General features: G+C 46.6%; 2 protein-coding genes across 3 annotated transcripts; one reads left to right on the forward strand and one right to left on the reverse strand.

Annotated features, from left to right (window-relative positions):
- Window positions 1–2495: 2495 nt before the first annotated feature.
- Window positions 2496–14681, reverse strand: GTF2H3 (general transcription factor IIH subunit 3). 2 transcript variants are annotated; one of them, XM_048514034.1, is made up of 13 exons: window positions 14642–14681; window positions 12585–12664; window positions 11521–11627; window positions 10958–11124; window positions 10005–10067; window positions 8913–8942; window positions 7665–7693; window positions 7488–7562; window positions 5930–5983; window positions 5159–5227; window positions 4378–4513; window positions 4251–4287; window positions 2496–2699 (listed from the first exon to the last, which is right to left on the reverse strand). In XM_048514034.1, the coding sequence occupies exons 3-13, from the start codon at window positions 11595–11597 to the stop codon at window positions 2630–2632; spliced, it is 807 nt and encodes a 268-aa protein (XP_048369991.1). In that variant the 5' UTR covers window positions 11598–11627; window positions 12585–12664; window positions 14642–14681; the 3' UTR covers window positions 2496–2629. The 2 variants fall into 2 exon arrangements, with proteins under 2 accessions (XP_048369991.1, XP_048369990.1); XM_048514033.1 differs by lacking the exon at window positions 14642–14681 and adding an exon at window positions 14417–14544.
- On the forward strand, window positions 14590–20015 carry EIF2B1 (eukaryotic translation initiation factor 2B subunit alpha). Its single transcript, XM_048514035.1, has 9 exons — window positions 14590–14801; window positions 15348–15449; window positions 15585–15721; window positions 16222–16338; window positions 16678–16790; window positions 17271–17339; window positions 18017–18092; window positions 18473–18598; window positions 19859–20015. The coding sequence occupies exons 1-9, from the start codon at window positions 14789–14791 to the stop codon at window positions 20012–20014; spliced, it is 909 nt and encodes a 302-aa protein (XP_048369992.1). The 5' UTR covers window positions 14590–14788; the 3' UTR covers window position 20015.
- The last annotated feature ends 67 nt before the right edge of the window (window positions 20016–20082 follow it).

The following is a 20082-nucleotide window of genomic DNA, read 5'->3' on the forward strand; positions in this document are numbered from 1 at the left end:
AGTAGGCTCTAGAAATTCTTCTGAGTTTTTGCAAAAACACAGTTTTTTCCCCATCTGAACCCCAGCTAGGCACAAGAAGAGGTGTGATCTCTGAGGCCTAACCCACCAGGGCAAACTGTTTCCCTGAGCCTAGCCCCTGTTATGTTTTCTAAACCACAGATATCAGACCTTTCTTTCCCAAGCGCTGGACCAGCCAACATATCCACGTATCTACACAGCAAGCAGCAGCTGACCAGAAGGAAAAACAACTTGCCCTTTCTCAGTCAGACTGGCTCACCAAACTTCCCTTAGAGGAGCCGTCAATCAAGGGTATTAAAGGCTTAACATCTGAATGTAACTGCATGTGTTTGGCTCTGATTGGTAGTCTCTGTGTGAGGGTGTTATTCTAGGTATATAATGCTATTAATTGTCTACCGGTCAAATGGCAAGGGATATTAAAAGAACTGTGCAATCTCTCCATTGTTACCTCTTCTAGGAATGGACAATACCATCTTCCTAATGTTCCCACTAGGCCAAAATACAACAAACAAGACATCAAGTCTTCTTAGCTAAAAGTGCCTAGTGGTGCCCCTGGCCTCCAGCAAAAATCACTCATAAAATCATTGGACACAAGAGAGGGCTTTTTTTTTCTCCTTTTCAAACTCACCCACCAGTTTTCTTAGGAACAATTTATTAAGGATAAGTTACAAAGTGGCATTGACAACAAAATGGGATTCAGCTAGAAAACAGTAAAGGATTTGGTAGAGTACAAAGGAATGACAGAAAACCGATTTGAGAACTGTGTTACCAACAGGATTTATGCTCCTTTCTGATAAAATAAAAATGGCTAAGCTCTAAATAGCTCTAGTGTTGAAATATCTGAAGCTGTTGCTATGTTTTTGCTCTGTGTACTGCAAGTAGAGCAATAATGATCTTTTTATTGTATTTGAAATTCTTGGCACTGGTTTTATGCCTAATGAAGGTTTTTGGATTTGGATTTGGACAGAAAACTTGCGGCCTCATGTGAATAATATACAGACCCGAGGGAGCAACGATTCCATGGGACCGCCAAACAGAACACAGATGGTTGGGTTCAGAGTCAGGAAGAAAACTGCACTGAGACTGTCTCCAAAGGGAGAAAGAACACGTGTTTTCGCACAGTTGGAGGCAAATCAGTGTCTGAAGAACTAAATCACACGTTTGTTTTTGGAGACACACACAACATACTAACATATATATGTCTATATTCTGCACACCAGGCCAATCCCTCCTCGTGATTAGTGAGAGATGAGATGAAATTTGCCATACACTATTAAAAATCTTGTTTGTGCAAGTCAGGGGAAGACTGAGCTCTTTCCAGCTTTCAAATTGACATCTTAAAAACTGATGTACCCCAAGCCTGTCTGCCTTTTCCAGAACCAGCTAGAAAACAGAGAAATCTTTCATTGCAGCCAGGAAGACTTGTGGAAGGCTTTTGATAACCCAGATCATGATTATTATTAGGGTGCTTTACACCATATCGGATTCTGATGGACAGCCAGGAGAAATCTCAGGCTAGTGAACTAGGATGAGGTCCGTTTGATGGCTTGGGCCAGCCAAAGATCTGGATGCCTGGACTATCTGTGTGGAGAGTCTAAACCAAACCCAAACTAAACACAGTTATTGCTATTAGAAGCAAAACGGAAATATCACATTGTTAGCTACACTGGATGAACTCAGCTGTGGGCAGTTCACAACCCCAATCTTCCGCAGTTTTGAAAACCGGGCAGTTCTTTTTACTAATTCAAATAGAAGCTCACCAGGGCTAGCCCAAGAGCCTGAACTGAAGCCCCTGAAAAATATTAAGAGTTCTGCTTAAATAAATGGGGGCGAATGAAGGGGCCGAGGCTTCAACTGTTTAAATGGAGACAGTCCAAGGAGTGCCAGAAAAGATCCTTGGCTTCAGGCATGTTGTCTTCACATCTCAACTAGCTGCAGATTTGGTGTTATGGGGTGGATCCTGCGAGTGTTCAGCTAGCAAAAAGGGACCTTTCTCCACCTTCTTTAGCCCCCTGAAAAAAATTCTGCTGAGGATCAGGGGACCCTCCCAGGCCAAAGACCACTCAGGTCCAGGGGCTTCAAAAAGGATGAGAGTCAGATGGGTTGGCCAGTCCTCCCATCAGAGGAATATCTGTAGGGTCAACCCTATGACCTTACAATTTGTGTTATAAAAAACTAGCACATGAGTTAAATCCCACTGATCTGATCCCCTAACAGCAGTGTCTTCCCCAGCTCAAGGAACCTTTTCTTGTCATAAAAGGTTGTTGCCACACAGAGATGCTTTTTGTGCTGGGGGAGAGGCGGAGGCTAATTAATAGTACAGAAGTGTAAGAATCCAACCTCCTTGTGTGAAGGGAAGGCTCCTTGTGTGGGGGCACAGGGGAAGGTGGAGCACCACCATTAATGGCATAGATCTGCAGGATCTAATCCGCTGGGCATAGGCAGGTGAAATATATCCAACTTACATGACTCTTCTGAAAGCTTTAGCTCTCTGTAGGCTTATTTTATTTCAGGACTTGCTCTTTTTCAGCATCCTACAAATGCCACTTGTAGATCCGTCGTCACAACCCTGCGCAGGGGCAAGAAGCCATTAATGGAAACGGTTAGGCCATCAAACGCCTAATTTCACCTTCTTTTTCTTTGATTTCATGACAGCTGGCAGCGAAATCTTGAAGGCAGTCCTGGAATAAGTTCAAAAGAAAGAGGAAGGCCAGATGGGTTATTGCACAGGTGTCAAACTCGCAGCCCTCCAGATGTTATGGACTACAGTTCCCATCATCCCCTGCCAGCACCATGCTGGCAGGGGATGATGGGAACTGTAGTCCATAACATCTGGAGGGCTGCGAGTTTGACACCTATGGGTTATTGGCTCCCTCGGGTATGAGTGTATTCCACATACCCCCAGATTCTCCTCCCAAGAAAACTGTCTGTATGATCTGTGTGATTCATGATTCTGCTTCTAAAACTGGTTTCTAAGGCTGGGCAGATTTGAAATTGGATTCCATTATATTTTTAATGCTGATATATGAAAGTGGGGGGGGGGGATTTCAAAGGGGTCTGGGGTTTGTGGTGGGGAGCGGAAAAACCCTTTCTTACTGCCCAAGTGGAACCCGGAGGCTGAGGCAATGGAGCTCTGTGCCTACTGTGGCCTCCAAGTCCCATATAGAACCCAGAAGCCCAGGTGATTCAGCACTGCACAGAGCTACAAGTCTGTCTCGGCTGGGCTGAGCCAGGCTCACTGCTCTGTGCCCGCCACGGTCTCCAAGTCCCACGTGGAACCTGGAGGCCGTGGCAGTAGATCTGACTAGCAGGTAAGTGAGGGGACAAGGAATTCTTTTAAAAAAAACAGTGGTGGGATTGGACCAAATAATGCCAATTTTTCTGCAGGATTTTATTTTTGGCTCCATTAAATTGCTGCCTTTTGGGGGGTGAAAAAAGCCCAGAAAAACACCAACAGGATATTTTTCGGAGGAGGGGCGGGGTTCAGTTCATCTTTACTGAGTGAACAAACCCTTCTTTCACACTATACCTGTGGCTGATGTGTTTTTAATGCTGGATATGCTGACCAGAGATTTCCAAAATCTCACCTAGCTGGGCTGAAGGTGGTTATAATTTTAAAGGATTGCTGAGGTGAAAAGGCAACCAGAAAGGGAATGGAAAAGAGGGTCAGAAGAGAGATGTTAAGTTGCTTGCAGGGCCAAACAGACATGGGAGAAGCTGGAGGATCTAGGCCAGCCATTCTCAACCAGGGTACCGCGGTACCCTGGGGTGCCGTGAGCATGTCCCAGGGGTACCGCGGCAACACTACCGCCCCCCCTCATTTTTGTGGTGTCTCCCACGGGCGCCAGCAAGGACATGGAGCTGGCCCATGGGGCAGGGCCTGCCACAAGGTCAGCAGCCGCCACCACCCCCAGTGCTTCCCTTCACCCTGGGAGGGGAAGGTGGGGGGTGTGGCAAGCAGGGGCAATGGGAGGGGAAGGTGGAGGGTGGCGTCAGGGGTACCATGAGATATGAAGTGTGAGGTCAAGGGTACCCTGACCTCGAAAAGGTTGGGAAACACTGATCTAGGCAGTATCAGTGTATTCCTGTGCCTCTCGATGTTTACAAGGAGGGCCAGAAACTTGCTTTGCTTGAATCAAATGGAGACAGAGGGCATCCAGCAGGATTACAGAGTACAGAACAGACACGGCCCTTCTCATGAAACCTCAAACAAATCCCTCCGGGACACTTACTCACACGTGGTGCAGATGGGGCTGAAATTGCAGAATACTGGAAAACAAGAAAAACAAGAGAGGTTGGGTTCAGGTTGGTCATTTTAAGATCAAGCAAAGCCTGGTGAACACAACAAAAGCAACTCACTTGACAGGCACACGGAGCAGACGTAACCAATTTCTATGAGGTTTCTGTGGCAGAAGCAAGCGGCCCGGTAGTCCACATGGACAGGGGGTGGCAGGATCAGCTGGGATCTTTGCTCTTGATCAGGCAGGTACACCCACTGCAATCAGAAAATGGCTTCCTTTTAGTATCTGGGAGAGAGCTGCTGGATTAGAGCGCCTGTATGGGTGTCTGAGCAAAGCAGGCCAAAGGATCAAGCCAGTCTAGGACGGTCTTCAACAGCAGACAATCAAAAGCTACAGGAAGGCTGCCATCACTTGTTCCATACCTCCAGCAGCAGATATACTGCTGCTGATCACAGAGGTTCCATTTAGCTACCACACCAATAGCCATGAACAGAGGGATGCTCCATGAAATTGAAGCCCAGCAATTCAAAATATCAGAATGCAATAAACTTGTCCATTCATCTCCCTGTGCAAACTGATGTTAATAATAATTTGTGGCTGTTCTTGTCTGGATTTGAATAAACAAGACTATCTTACACAGAGTTAGACCCTTGGCCCATCCCACTCAGTACCTTCTGTTCTGAGTGGCAGTGACTCAGAGTGTAGTGGAGCCTCCTTCTTTGGAGGTTTTTAAACAGAGGCTGGATGAACATCTGTCGGGAGTACTTTAATTATGTGTTCCTGCATGGCAGGGGGTTGGACTTGATGGCTCTGGTGGTCTTTTCCAACTCTATGATTCTATGTTTCTTCAAGCTTCTGAACATCCACAGCTTTAAAAATAGTCTGAAAAAGACACTCACCAGCAAGTACTGCAGAAGAGACGGCATGTGGGGCACCTTCAAGTAAATACCGCCAGTAATATCGCAAGCCTGGAAAACAAGTGTTCCTCCTCTTTAAAAAAGAAAATGGCAACACCACACCTTTACAGATGAAATGAACAGCATGCACGTTTCTAAGCTCCAAGTCTTCACGACTGAACAAAAATGGAAAATGTCGAGGTCAGCAAGATTCAGCAATCAGGTTGATGCCTGGGGCTTGCTCAAATAATACAATGTTTAAAAGAAGATGAAGAGCATCTCCCAGGCCCAAATTATTAGCTGTGACTCTCCAGATCTTACTGCAGCCTTACATATTTGGGGAGTAAGAAGCCATTTACACCATTCTACATGCACTTCAGAGCTCTCCCCTTGCCCAGGGGAACCCACCTGGCTCCCAAGCATCTAGCTTTCCAGGGATTTGAGAAGGAGGCTTTTAATAGAGGCAGATTTTGTTCCCAGTTGCTCTTCGATTGCAGAACACTCTCAATGTTAAATTTACTGCTGTCCCTGCTCTAGCAGGCTTGCTTTTATTGGTTTGAACTTTTATCATTGCTTTTACCATCTGTGCTGGATTTCTGCTGCATTTCGTTGTGTTATGCATCATTTACTAATTGCTGTGTTTCTGTTAATATTATCATGTAGTGGTGGGCTGCTTTTAGCTTCGCAAGTCACCCAACCCCATTTCCCAAGGTCTCTTTCCACAAGGACTGGAAATCAGATGAAAAAGCAATAAAACACAGATCCAGATCATACCTGCTGTAAGAGCCCTGAATCAGAGTCCAAAACGCAGGCATCAATCAAAATATTCTGAAAAGCCAAAGAAACAAAATTAGGTTAATGGAAGCAACTGGGTGTGGGAGTTCACCATGGCAACACACATTCCTACTCTGCTTGGCACAGCCTAGGACATATTTTGCTTTGGGTCCTGTTTCTCTGGAAGATACCTTTCCTTGCTTGCAACCACGGGAAAGGCAGGCAGGAGAAGGGTTGATCAGAACACAGTAGCAAGACAGATTCTTCCTCACTTGTACAAGGACTCTGACAGTTCAAGGATACATTCCTTTCCTTGCCTACACCCATTCCAAATCCAGCCCGACATCTCCACTTAAAAAGAGACCTGGATAGCTGCTGTCAGAACCAAGAATGCTATACTGGATGGACCAATGGACTCATTCAGAGCACAGCATAATAGTTAAGTGTGGTGGACTCTAATCTGGAGAACCAGGTTTGATTCCCCACTCCTCATGAGCGGCGAACTCCTATCGGGTGAACTAGATTTGTTTCCCTGCTCATACACATGAAGCCTGCTGGGTGACCTTGGGCTAGTCACAGTTCTTTCAGAACTCACTCAGGTGGAGAAAGGGTGGGAGGAACGCATCTCATTTTGCTGAGCAGAGTTGGGAGATACAGGACACTGTCAGTGAGTGATCTAGGCTCAAAGAGAAGAAGAAGAGGAGGAGGAGTTTGGATTTATATCCCCCCTTTCTCTCCTGCAGGAGACTCAAAGGGGCTTACAAACTCCTTTCCCTTCCCCCCTCACAACAAACACCCTGTGAGGTAGGTGGGGCTGAGAGAGCTCCGAGAAGCTGTGACTAGCCCAAGGTCACCCAGCTGGCGTGTGTGGGAGCACACAGGCTAATCTGAATTCCCCAGAGAAGCCTCCACAGCTCAGGCAGCAGAGCAGGGAATCAAACCCGGTTCCTCCAGATTAGATACATGAGCTCTTAACCTCCTACGCCACTGCTGTTCTCCATATGCAAGAAACATTTCTAACCGTCCTTAAGAACACGACAGAGTTCTAGAGATAGCAGGGGGCCTTCCAGGTCACCTAGTCCAAACCTCCTGCTCATTGCAAGAAATCCAAAGCTAAGAGATCCCTGACACATGGCTTGAAAAGTCCCAGGAAGGAGCAACCCACCTGGGTAGCTGATTCCATTGTCAAACTGCCCTTCCCATTAGTGAGTTTCTCCTAATGTTCAACTGACATCTACCCATAGGTAACAAGCTCACTAAGTCTAATTTCCCCCTGAAGTTGCAGAGAAGTTCTCACCCTCTTCTGTGTGGCACAGGAATACAATCATTTCCCCCCAACCCCTGCCTTCTCCAGCCTCAACATACTCAGTTTCTTCACTCTTTCACTGCAAAGCCTGCTTCCCAAACCCATGACCCCACTAGCTGCCCTCCTCTGACCCTCTGAAGTCCACATCATTTTGAAAGAACTAGCCCCAGCACTCTTAAGATGTTCAATAAAACCTTAAAGATGAAGTTCAATAAAATCTTCCAGACAGTTATAATCAGCAGGGGGAATCACCTGCTTCTGGGCCGCAAAGATGACGTTCATGAAGTTCATGTACTGCAACGCGCTGTCCTCAGCCGCTTTTATGACCTAGAAAAAGATGCCGCGGCTGTTAGTCCACATGCTCTGGTCAGCCCAGTCCGCAGGCTGCCAAGATTTGTTATGGAAACTTGGGGGAGGGGGGATTCTTACCAAAATCCTAGACTTAATTTCTTGGCCAGCTAAACAGTTGAGAGGGAAAGAAAAGAAAACGTTAGGGCGATTGAGCCATTCCACAGAACATCCTCTGGAATTGTTCTGTCCTCAGTTTCTTCTCTCAGTATAGTGAGCGGGCTTCTTGAGCAACGGCCTAAGGTGATTACCGCCGCCATCTAACAGAAGAAGAAGAAGAGTTTGGATTTATATCCCCCCTTTCTCTCCTGCAGGAGACTCAAAGGGGCTGACAATCTGGCGTGTGTGGGAGTGTACAGGCTAATCTGAATTCCCCAGAGAAGCCTCCACAGCTCAGGCGGCAGAGCTGGGAATCAAACCCGGTTCCTCCAGATTAGATACATGAGCTCTTAACCTCCTACGCCACTGCTGCTCCTGGAGCAGGAAAAAGGAGCAGGAAGAAGCAAGCAGGAAGAAGGAGCAGGAAGAAGCAAGCAAATAACCTCACAGTCACTCCACGCTAGGTGCACCAGCATCATCACTCCACAGTGAGGATGGAGAAGAAATGAGCTTCCATTCATTGCTGGTTCTGGAGGTGCAGCAGCCTGGACTCCCAATGGAGGGGGGGAGAGCAGGTGAGCAGAAAGCTTTGTGTAGGCCCTCCAGCTCCAAGCAGGGCACTGTGGCCCTGTGGCATGTCCAGATGACAGCATGTGCCCTCAACCACTGCCAGTGTCCCCTCTGGAGTTCGGTGACCCCGCCCTTGCCCAACAAAGAGGAAAAATGGAGAAAATCCTAAATCAGACCTGCCAGGTCAAACAGAGGGCCTCACAATGGCGGGTGGCCAGAGACCCACAGGAGGAAGACAATGTGTGTAGATTCCTTCCAATGTGTGTAGATTCCCACAGCCAGTGATTGTGAGACTCCATGGTGTAGTAGTTAAGAGCGGCATACTCTAATCTGGTGAACAGGGTTTATTTCCTCGCTCCTCCACAAGAAGCCTGCTGGGTGACCTTGAGCTAGTCACAGTTCTCTCAGAACTCTCTCAGCCCCAGCCACCTCACAAGGTGTCTGTATAGGGAGAGGAAGGAGTTTGCAAATCACTTTGAGACTCCTTGCAGAAGAGATAAGCAAGGTGTAAATCCAAACTCTTCTTCTTCAAGGGACCCAAACAGGCTGAGACCACACACAACGCACCCAAAGACCAGGAAATAATTTTGAGAGCAGAAGTCTCTTTCCTAATTTGCTTCTATTTCCAGCAGCAGAGTAATAATTTAAAAGCGACGGTACCTTTTCCTTCTTTAGAAATCCTGTGAATATCTAAGGAACACAATATTCAGGAATCAAATTTTGGTGATACTCTGGAGAAAACCTGGAAAACACAACTGCACAGCCTCCCACATTTGTCATTATCAGGAAAGCAAGCCTGGGAGAGCCAATGCTTGTTTCATGGGTTAAAACCTGGGTTCTTTTCTCCAATAACTCCAACCAGCCGAGGTCTCAACGATTTTTATTGAAAAACAGAAAACAAAGAAATAAAACTTAGATTGCGGTTAAGGGATTGTTTAGCTGGTTACGTCCCTTTTGGTTCTTTGTCCCCATTCCGGGAACCCATGGCCCAGAGATGCTTCTCTGTCCACGTCTCAAGATGGAATTCCAAAACCTTTGTTTTTCCCTTCCCAGGAAAACTCTGTTCAGGCCATGAGGTAACTTAGGCCTTTGAAGTTTCATCCTGGCACCTCTGCATAGTTTCCTGCCCTCGCTCCAGGAGATCAAAAGGCAAAGATGCTTTTCACAGTCATGTGTGATTTTGCTAGTTTTACAGTACTATTCCATCACAGTCATGATGAAGCAGAGGGAAAATTAGTGACTCTTATTTCCCAACAGATGTTAATGTGATGCAACTATTTTTCTTCTTTCCCCCAGAGGTCAATGTTACTAATCAGAATGAATATAATTTTAATCCAATAAATAGGCAAAAATGGGATCCTCGCCTAGCTTTGTAAACCTCCTTGAGTAGATTTTCGGAGAGGAGGAATAAAAATGTTCCAAATAAATTAAATAAATATCAAGTGAAACTCGGTTGAAGTGGTGAGCCCAAGACAGAGGCAGAGAACACATGGGGACACGTGGGGTCACATTTCCCCGGGTGCTTGCCAGCTGGTCATGTGGGGAGGCGGAGAATCGCCCCCCACACCCCTCCCCTCGGGCCCACCCCACCAGGCTGCTCCTTCAGTGGGGCACGATCAAGGAGTGCCCAGCAGTGGCCCAGCCAGATGTTGCCCCAGGTGCCATCCCTCCCCCCCCTCCGCCCCAGACCAAGCTACTGAGCCCATGCATTCCTTCCTGGTTCACGTTTGAGCTGGAAAATCAGAAGGATACAGCAGAGTGCTTTGGAAAGGGACCCCGCCAGTAACGTTTCGGTCTGCAGGCCTTTTATTTCCGCTGCAATTAAAAGGAGTGGGGGAAGAGAGGGGGAAGAAATATTATACATTAATTTCTTGGCCTGAACTCTGTTCACTTGCTAACCATACTGCTTCTCCTCGAGCCACAAAGCCTTCTTCTGATGATCTGGTGGAAAGTGCTATTCTTAACTGAATGGATTCATGGGATCTAACCAGAGGTGGGATCCAGCAGGTTCTCACAGGTTCCCGAGAGTAGGTTACTAATTATTTGTGTGTGCCGAGAGGGCTACTAATTGGTGATTTTGCCACGTGATTTTTGCCTTAGTTATGCCCTCCTCTCAGCAGTAGCACGCAGAACTTGAAGCAGTCTAGCAGGAGGTGCACCGGCGTGTGTGGCAGCCTGCGCCTGTGTGCATTCGTTTCCCGCCAAGGACCGGCGCAGCGGCTGCGTCCTTGCCACAGCCCCGCCCAGGAATGCCCCATCCCAGAATTCCCAGCCACGCCCCCGTTGTGCCCCGCCCAGCCCCATTGGCGCTACGCCACAGTTTGAATCCCACCACCATGGGAACCTGTTACTAAAATTTTTGGATCCCACCACTGAATCTAACCCACTATAAAGTCCAATTCTTTGTCTGTTCAAGTGGGATGTACTCTGCACTGGAGTGCAGCTCTGTTCTTCTATTGCGCTCAAAAAAACCTTCACAATTATAATCTCAGTGATGCTTTAAAAATATCTGCAAGGCAAGCCATTCTTCTCAGCCTCTGATCTGCAGTACAGGGAGAAATAATCACACTGGCCTTCATGCAAGGTCAAAGGGAAATCAACCGGGCAGCTAGAGAAGCCTGCTCGAAGAGGCGCCTGGAAAAGTAAGAAAAAGATGCAAAAGCAGGAACCAAACAGAACCGAACTGGACAAGAAAGTCAGCTCACTTGTGGTCATGAGGTCTTTTATCTCTTCCGCAATGGTTTCATTGATGGTGGTCAGTAACTCATACTTCCCATCTTTGCTGCCGGAAATGTTGCATTCCAGAGGGTTCCCCCCAGCTTCCCCACAGAGGTCAGCAGCTGCCCAGTGCTTTCCAGGGAACAGGAAGCGACTGCAAGAAAGAGAAAACCAAGTTATGTTTAGTAATAAAGAACTTCAGCATATATGCTTATGAGAAAATCAGATTTTGGACAAATAAGAGGCATTTCAGAGAGAAATGGTGCCATTCGTTCCCATTCATCTCTATAGCATAATCAGCAGATAGAATAGGTGTTTACAGTATGTTTGACCCTGCTGTATTTTCTTGTGTGTGTCCATATCTGATACTTATGTTAATGTTTATGCTACTGTTATATGGTCACAACATTAAATTCAATTCACTGTTTTCCCTGGGATCTGATATTCAGAGGTATCCTGGTCCCTATCTGCATCTGCTCTCCTTTCCATAACCATCCCCACGGTTTGTGCCAGGAGACACTCCCTTGTAATAAAAAAAATGCTACAATACCTTTCTTGTATGTGACTGGCTATCACAGCAAGTTTGTTGTGACGATTCATAAATAAGTGAGAATTTCCCAACACCATGACTGCATCCAGGCATTTTGACAATGTAAACTGAAAGGAAGGGGGGGGGGGATTTATTAATGGCAGCAAACACACAGAGATGGTACATGAAATCAGGGAGCAGCTTGGCAAGCTATAAGTCAGTGGTGGCGAACCTATGGCACGGGTTAGGGTTAGGGCCCTTTCTGTGGCACGGGTTAGGGTTAGGGTTAGGCACGGGTTAGGGTTAGGGCCCTCAGAGCCCTTTCTGTGGGCACGTGCTCACAGAGTTTGTCATGTGGAGGGGAAATCACCCACCAACACATCTAGTCTGGCCTGGGCCACTGGACTTGATGTGCGTGCATTTAGCGAGCAGGGAGGACTTGGCTGGCGGGCCTGGTGCCTGTGCTCCAGGTGGCTGCTGCCCGGGGGGGTGGGGGGTGGGGCGGCAGAGATGCTAGAACGATGCAGAGCGGTGCATGAGGGACCTGCTGGAGGCTACAGCAGGCCGCCCCTGCTCGAGGGGGTTATTCAGGTTAAATTGCTACGTTGGCACTTTGCGATAAATAAATGGGTTTTAGGTTGCAATTTGGGCACTCGGTCTCAAAAAGGTTCGCCATCACTGCTATAAGTATTATAAAGAGAAATTAAATTTCGAAGAGATGCATTTTATTTTAAGAAACCACAAATGTTTATACAGCAATTCCATAGTTGGAGCTTCGCATGTAGATTTTGCTTCAGTGTTGCTACATTTGAGTTGCCCCAGGTTCAGCAAGACACATTTTCCCAGTAAACATGCATTCCTTACTCAAAAAAGAAAATGCTCTGGGAGCTGCAGAGACTTCAGAGAAGTAAATTTCAAGTTCAATTGGGATTGCACAATCTAAATTGAGAGTTATTTATCTATTCCATTTATTTAAAACATTTATTAGTCGCCCTCCCATTCTTCAGAACTTCAGGGCTGTTAGGAAGAAACAGAGCACGGCAAACAAAGAGTCTTAGGGGAAATCACATATTGTGTGGTCTTACCTCAGCTCCTGCTAGTACCTGCTTTCCCCACCAGATGGGATTCGTGTCAATGATGACGACTAGGAGATTCAGGTCATCATCTACAAAAACAAAAAATGTACAAATCAGAAAAGCAGGCCAATGGCTTCTATGTGGGGAGATCAACATTTATCATCTATAAAGGAAGGTCAGAGTTGTTCTGCTTGCTTCCAGACATCAATGGGCTGAAAGATCTAAATCACTGTGGGCTTCAGAGATGGAAGTAAAGGGCCCACCTTTGCCAACCACTCCACCCCCCGCTTTCTTTGCAGCCCCCACACTCTTAGCCCAGCATTCCAGCAGCTGTTGAGAAGAAAGTCTGCCCTAGTGGGTTTACTGCCCTTTTAGTGCAACCAGCTCACACTGGCAGTCTTGCCCTCTTGCACAACCTGCTGAGGACAGAGAAAGAAGGCAGAGAGGGAAGCCATTCCCCAGACACACAAGGGCTGGCTAAGGTTCAATAGTAGTTGAGGGAGACAGCCCTGCACACACAGAGGTATTCTAGCAATTAAAAAGACGAGTTTGGATTTATACCCAACTTTTCTCTCCTGTAAGGAGACTCAAAAAAGCTTATGAACTCCTTCCCCTTCCTCTCCCCATAGCAGATACCTTGTGAGGTAGATGGGATTGAGAGAGTTCTAAGAAAACAGTGACTAGCCCAAGATCACCCAGCAGGCTTCATGCGTAGGAGTGGAGAAATCAATCGTTCTCCAGATAAGAGTCAACTGCTCATGTGGAGGAGTGGGAAATCAAATTAACAATTATAGCTTCTATTATTACGTGTCTGTGTTTGGAGTGACACACAGAGCACACAGCAGTCAAGTGGTTTTTCTGGTTGATGATCAAAGCAAATGCAGTTCTTCATAAGCTACTGATCTAATACCACCAAAGGAATGCATGCTAAAGCTGTTTTCACTGTCAACTTCAGAGAACTCAGGCAAACTTCTAGGAATCACGTTTAGTCAAAGGTAGTATGAGAAAGCAAATCCAAACATATCCAAAACTCAGACACCTCTTTGAGATGCTAAGGGCCAGAGTTCAATCCCTGGCATTTCCAGCTATGAATCATTTTAGATGTGATGGGAAAGACCTCTGCCAGGGACTCTGGACAGCAGCTACTAGTTTGAGCAGCTCTGACCTTGAAGGACTAAGGGTCTGACTTATGTTAAGGCAGCTTCATGTATTCTCTTTGCTCACACTCACTGGTATTTGATCATCAATTTTCAGACATCTTAAGACTCAGGAGCGATTCATGATAACCACACTGCTCCTTTTCCGGTAATCTAGAAAATACTTTTTAGTTAAAAGTCAGAGGCATGCAGTTTAGGTCCACGATTGATCTCAAATCAGTATAACTGGCTATTCTTATCCATGACAATAGATAAGAATTAAAATACTGCTGGCCAGAAGTCATACGGCGGCAGCAAGTCTACACAGTGGCCAAAAATAACTACCACCAGTTAGGAGCAGCAGAAGCATAATGGTTAAGAGCAGGTGCATTCTAACCTGTTTGATTCCCCGCTCTGCCACTTGAATTGTGGAGGGTTATCTGGGGAACTAGATTAGCCTGTGCACTCCCAACACACGCCAGCTAGGTTCTTCAGAGCTCTCTCAGCCCCACCCACCTCACAGGGTGTTGGGGGGGGGGGGGAGATTGTAAACCCCTTTGAGTCTCCTTACAGGAAAGAAAGGGGGGGGGTATAAATCCAAACTCTTTTTCTTCTTCTCTTCTTATGCAGGAGAGACGCTCGGCCGTCGGAGCCCCCAAGCTGGAAACTGACCCCACACTCCCGGCACCCGCGCCCCACACTCACCCCCACTCATAGCGCCCAGCCTGCACCCACAAGCCGAGAGCGCGGTCGCCCGCCAGTGACGTCACGGACAGCCCTGGCCCGTCCTGTCGGTGTCACCACCAACCCCCCCCCCCCCCCCCCGATAGAAAAAGGCGCAGTGCCGCTTCCGGCCTCCGCTCTAAGTCGCTCTTTGGATTTCCCCTTCCAACAAGTCAATGCCTAGACTGGACGGCGTTCGAGCCTTACCGAAGCTTCGGCTACGAGGGTCCCTTTTCAGGCTCCCCCCGGAAGTGGGTGCGTCCGGAAAGGTTTCCGTCGCGGCCGAGCGGTGCTGTGACAAGAGTTCCGCGTGAGATCTGTCTGCCGCCTTCGGGTTGCATCTTCTTCGCCGCCATGAACGAAGCAGGTGAGGCGAGGGCCGGCGGCTCTTCGGTCCTTGGAGACCTTCGCTGGTTTCTCATATGGGGTTTAGTTCCTGCTCATCCTGGCTTTCAGCACCTCCTTTCTGGCTTAGGGGTCTGTCGTCTCAGATGTCAGGAAGGCGAACAACTTTATCTTCTCCCCCCCCCCTCTTCTTACTTTTCTTATTTGCTTAGAGGGGTGGGGGTACAGAAGTAAAATTATTACTCTAATGGGAGCCTGGAAAGGGTCCGTGGAGTGATTTGTTGTCGCCATCTCTAGAATCTGTTTTGATAACGACACTGTTTTTCTTTATACTTGCTCTCTTCTATGGCATTTTGTATGGTGCATTACGTGTGTGTGAGCTGCCCTGAGCCAGGCCTTGCCTGGGAAAGAGCAGGATAGCAAGTCTAATAAAAATAAATAAAAATCTGTTTGATGTCGACATTGCAGGGTACCAAAGCAGAATCCCTGGAGAAAAGGCAGGGAAATAACCGCATGGATCTTCACAGATTTTCTCTGGTCTTTTCTCTCCCACACCTCTTCTTTTTAGAGCTTGTTGAAGCATTTAAAACCCAGACAAGGACAGATCCTGATGTTGCTTCTGCCGTGGCTGCCATCCGTGTCTTGCTAGAGTTCTTAAAGAGGGACAAAGGCAAGTAGGAAATTGAAACCAAGTGGATTGAACTGTGGAGGGAGGGATGTGTAGCTGAGGATGAATTCAGTGCCACCATGGAGGATCTTCTGGGCTTTTTTTCTAACACGTTGCCTTTCTTACTTCCTCTATTAGGGGAGACAATTCAAGGGCTAAGAGCAAATCTTAAAAATGCAATAGAAACACTCTCTGGAGTTGATTCATCAGTGGCTGTCTCTTCTGGAGGGGAACTCTTTTTAAGATTCATCAGCCTCACTTCTTTGGAGAACCCAGTGAGTATTAATTGGCCATTGAGGGGGGAGAGATTCTGCAGCCTTCTTACAACAATGCCCATTTAGAAATATTGAACAGGGCCAGGAAAGCTGTAGAACATAATGCTGTGTCCCATCACTTTTGCTCTGAATACTTAGCCCCAGAGTTGTTTTTATATCCAATTTAATTTAATGGATTTCAAGGGTCCCGCCTCCTCTTTCAAGTTTTGACTCTCAAAATCTTATACCCTGGAAAATCATGTAGTCTTCAAGGTTCTATTGAACTTGAAACTTGCTCTTCTGTTGCAGACCAACATAGCCGTCTTCTGGAACTAGCCAAAATCAGTCATTTTGCAGTTGAGGTTAATGATGGAGGGCTTTCAAATAACAGAATGCATTTTCCTAACAGGATGGATCCTGGCCTCTTTTTAAGCATTATGTGCACTGAATGTGTGATCTCATCTCCATCGGTCCAAAACCATCCTCGTCTTCCAAATCTTGTTTTTACTACTTTTTTCCAGGACTATTCCAAATGTAAAGAAATCATGATTGAACGGGGAGAACTTTTCCTCCGGAGGATATCTCTTTCCAGAAACAAAATTGCCCAACTTTGTCGCACCTTTATCAAAGATGGTGGGGTAAGTAAACATGGATTTCATAGGATCAAAAAATAGAATACTTTTGTGAATGCCACAGTCATTATATTGTGTAAAATAGGAATTGGTACAGCATACTATATTTAAGGTGCTGTGTTAATATGCGCTGATTGACAATTGGTTAGAGGTTTAAAGATGTGGGGAAAGAGAACTATAAAAGAAGACTGGCTCGGAAAATAGAATCTAAGCATTCTAGAAAAATTACTTTAGTTCAAAAGTGGCACTTTTAAAAATTGAGATTAGTGGTGTGTTTGGTTAGGGTTTTTAAAAATCAAGTTTAATAAAAGCACATAAACTGAGTGATGCGACTTACCTCCACAGAGAATATTAACACATGCTTACTCAAAAGTAGTCCTGAAAGTATTGGAAGATGCTGCTGAAGCAAAGAAACGTTTCAGCGTCTACATCACTGAATCGCAGCCGGATCAAGCAGGGCAAGTATAAAGAAAATGTTTGCCTTTTTCACTAGCAAACCAGCTATGGGCAAGAATGGCCTTACTCTTTTGTGAATATCACCTCGCAGCTGGCAAAGCTGTCTGTGACTGCAGGCACCCGAAGACTTATTGCTATGATAGCCCCACTATGCCACAAAGCCATTTTGTAAACATATATAATTTTCCCCTTCAATTTACTTCATGTATAACCCAACTTTCTTCCCAGTGGGAACCCAATAAGTGGCTAATGTCATTCTCCTTTCCTCCATTTTATCCTCACACTACCCTGCGAGGAAGGGTTAGACTATGTGTGACCAACGAGCAACCTTCCATAATAGAGTGGGAATTTGACCCTGGGTCATCCAGATCCTAGACCCACAAACTACCCACTATACCACGCTGGCACCGTAAGATACATAGGATCGAGATGTGGAATTGCAGAATGTTTGAATTCTCCCCTCCCCCTTTTCTTAAACACAGGCAACAGATGGCAAAGGCCCTCACTAAGCTTGGTATTCCTGTGACTGTAATACTGGATGCTGCAGTTGGGTGAGTGTTCACTGCTGCAAAACTTTGAAGTGGAGAGAAGTTCCCAGAACTATGAGAGTGAACTGGGTGGGGGAATGGTTTGCAGTTCAAAGAAAAGCCCCAAAGAAAAGCACACACAAGATCACAATCCTATCTGAAAACAGCCCTTGACGCTCTGTTGCCATGCCTCCCACTGGGTGGCTGAAGACTAACCCTGAATTCCGTTGCAGTTGTAGAACAGGGCTGTGGAAAGTTATAGCAAGGCTGCAGAGAGTACAAGAGCAGAAAATGTAGTGCATGGCCCAGTTCTTACCGATTTGTTCCACCAGTAGAAGCACTTTCCTGTAGTGCAGTGATTCCCAAAGTGGGCGCCACCGCCCCCTGGTGGGTGCTGCAGTGATCCAGGGGGGCAGTGATAGCCACAGGTAGAAACATTAATACATATATCTTTCTGTTTAATTGCTACTAAAATTTTAAAAAAATTAATTTCCAGGGGGCGCTAAGTAATATTTTTTCTGGAAAGGGGGCGGTAGGCCAAATAAGTTTGGGAACCACTGCTGTAGTGGAAGCAGCCGTTTGAGCATCCAGGCAGGGAAGGGCTCCTTCAGTACCTCCTCTAGCAGAAAGAATCTGTGAGTTCCAGCTTCTTAGTGTGACATGTGACTACTGTTTTTCCCCTTTTGTCTTTCCCTCAATAGCTACATCATGGAGAAGGTTGACCTGGTAATTGTTGGAGCTGAAGGAGTCGTAGAAAATGGAGGCATCATTAACAAAGTAAAGTGTGATGCAGTATCTACTGAAATAGCTCTCTGCACATTTAATATTTAAATTTTACCGGTCCCGGAAAGTGCCATTTGTAAGAGCAGCCAGCTTTGCCGGCATCCACATCCGCCTTGAGTCTCCTTACAGGAGAGAAAGGTGGGGGATAAATCCAAACTCTTCTTCTTCTCAAGCTTTAAACCTCAGGCTGGAAGCTGGACCCAGGCCACAGGTAGTTCGGGGCTGGGGCACAGTCACAAGGAGGTGGGGTGACCCTGTAATATGCCCCCAAGGAAGTGGTGCCCAGGACTCCAGACCCCTGCATTTCCCCTGCTACACCACCAACTGCTAGGTTCATCGACCCAACGGTAAACGCCGGTTTTTCCCTTCTGCAGATCGGGACCAATCAAATGGCTGTGTGCGCCAAAGGTCAGAACAAGCCCTTCTACGTGGTTGCTGAAAGTTTCAAGTTCGTAAGACTTTTCCCTCTGAACCAACAAGATGTCCCTGACAAGTTTAAGGTGAGGAGGGGGGACAGGGACAGTTCTTTGAAATCAACACGCAGTAGCTTGAAGTTAAGTAGAAACATTAAAGCAATTTAATGGATAATGTATTGTCGAAGGCTTTCACGGCCGGAATCACTTGGGTGCTGTGTGGCTTCCGGGCTGTATGGCCGTGTTCTAGCAGCATTCTCTCCTGACGTTTCGCCTGCACAGATGCCAGCCACAGATGCAGGCGAAACGTCAGGAGAGAATGCTGCTAGAACACGGCCATACAGCCCGGAAACCACACAGCACCCAAATTTAATGGATGGTTTTTGTTTTAAGCCACAAGGTTCCAGCAGACTATAAGGGTATAGTTGAGGGAGGATCCCCCTCCATTATGAAACCCTGTGGCTGCTAGCACGTTTTCTTTTGACCTTTCTTCTCCTTGGTGGCATTTTCTTGCCAAATGTCGAAAAGGAAGGGAAGCAAAACTTAAGTCCTATAGTCCTGTGGTGTGGCAGATGCTGTTCATGGCACCAGGTGGGCTGCCTGGAGCAGGGGGATGGTCTGGGCCTCCTTTTTCTTGCCAAGTTGTAGTCTCCTGTAGCTGTCCGCATTTTGAAGCAGTAACTGTTCATTGCTCCATCACTGGGAAAAGAGTCGAATGGAGCAAGCCATTGAGGAGCAGCCTGGAGCACTGAAGGAAGACTGCAGAGACCTGGGTTCAAATCCACACTGCATACTCTCTCCACCTAACCTACCACACAAGGTTGGTGTGCAGATGAAATGAGGAAAGGGAGAACCATCTGTTCTGTCCTGAACTGCTTGAAAGTGGAGGAGGGTGAAAATGAGAGAGAGGCTGCACATCTCGTCGATGCCTGTTTTCAGTGCAGAAAATCTGATGTCCTAAAAAATATACATACTAAACTTAAATGTGGCAAACTTAAATTAGGTGATCACCTCTACAGAAACACAGATAATTGGTGTCCTTCAGCATGTATACTCATACTGTAAACCAGGCCTTGACAGATTTCCTTGACCTGTAGAAGGCGGACTCAAATTTCAGCATTTAAGGTTATGGGTGACCATATATTCCGCTCAAGGCCATTGAGTCGAATAAGCAGTTTCATTTAAGCTAAAGAAAATTTTGCAACTTGTTGGCTAGGATTTGACGAGGCCCGTTGTATGCCTTCAAGAAGACGCATCTGCCTTTGCTGTGTTCTGTTTAGCAGATGTTGCTGTCCCGTTCTGGGTGAACATGCCAGCCTTCCCTAAGCAATTTTTTTCCTTCCCCAGTACAAAGCAGACACACTGAAGAAAAGTGAGGATCTAGCAGAGGAGCATCCCTGTGTGGACTATACCTCCCCGTCTCTGATCACCTTGCTCTTCACTGACCTTGGGGTCTTGACCCCATCGGCTGTGAGTGACGAACTCATTAAACTCTATCTGTGAACTCTTGTCTCCTGTGATGAGTGGCAAAAGCTGTATTTTGGGGCTAGCAGGAATGGTGTAAATGGGAG

Source organism: Sphaerodactylus townsendi, linkage group LG13 (genome assembly GCF_021028975.2).
Source record: "Sphaerodactylus townsendi isolate TG3544 linkage group LG13, MPM_Stown_v2.3, whole genome shotgun sequence".
In the NCBI taxonomy this organism is placed as follows: domain Eukaryota; kingdom Metazoa; phylum Chordata; class Lepidosauria; order Squamata; family Sphaerodactylidae; genus Sphaerodactylus; species Sphaerodactylus townsendi.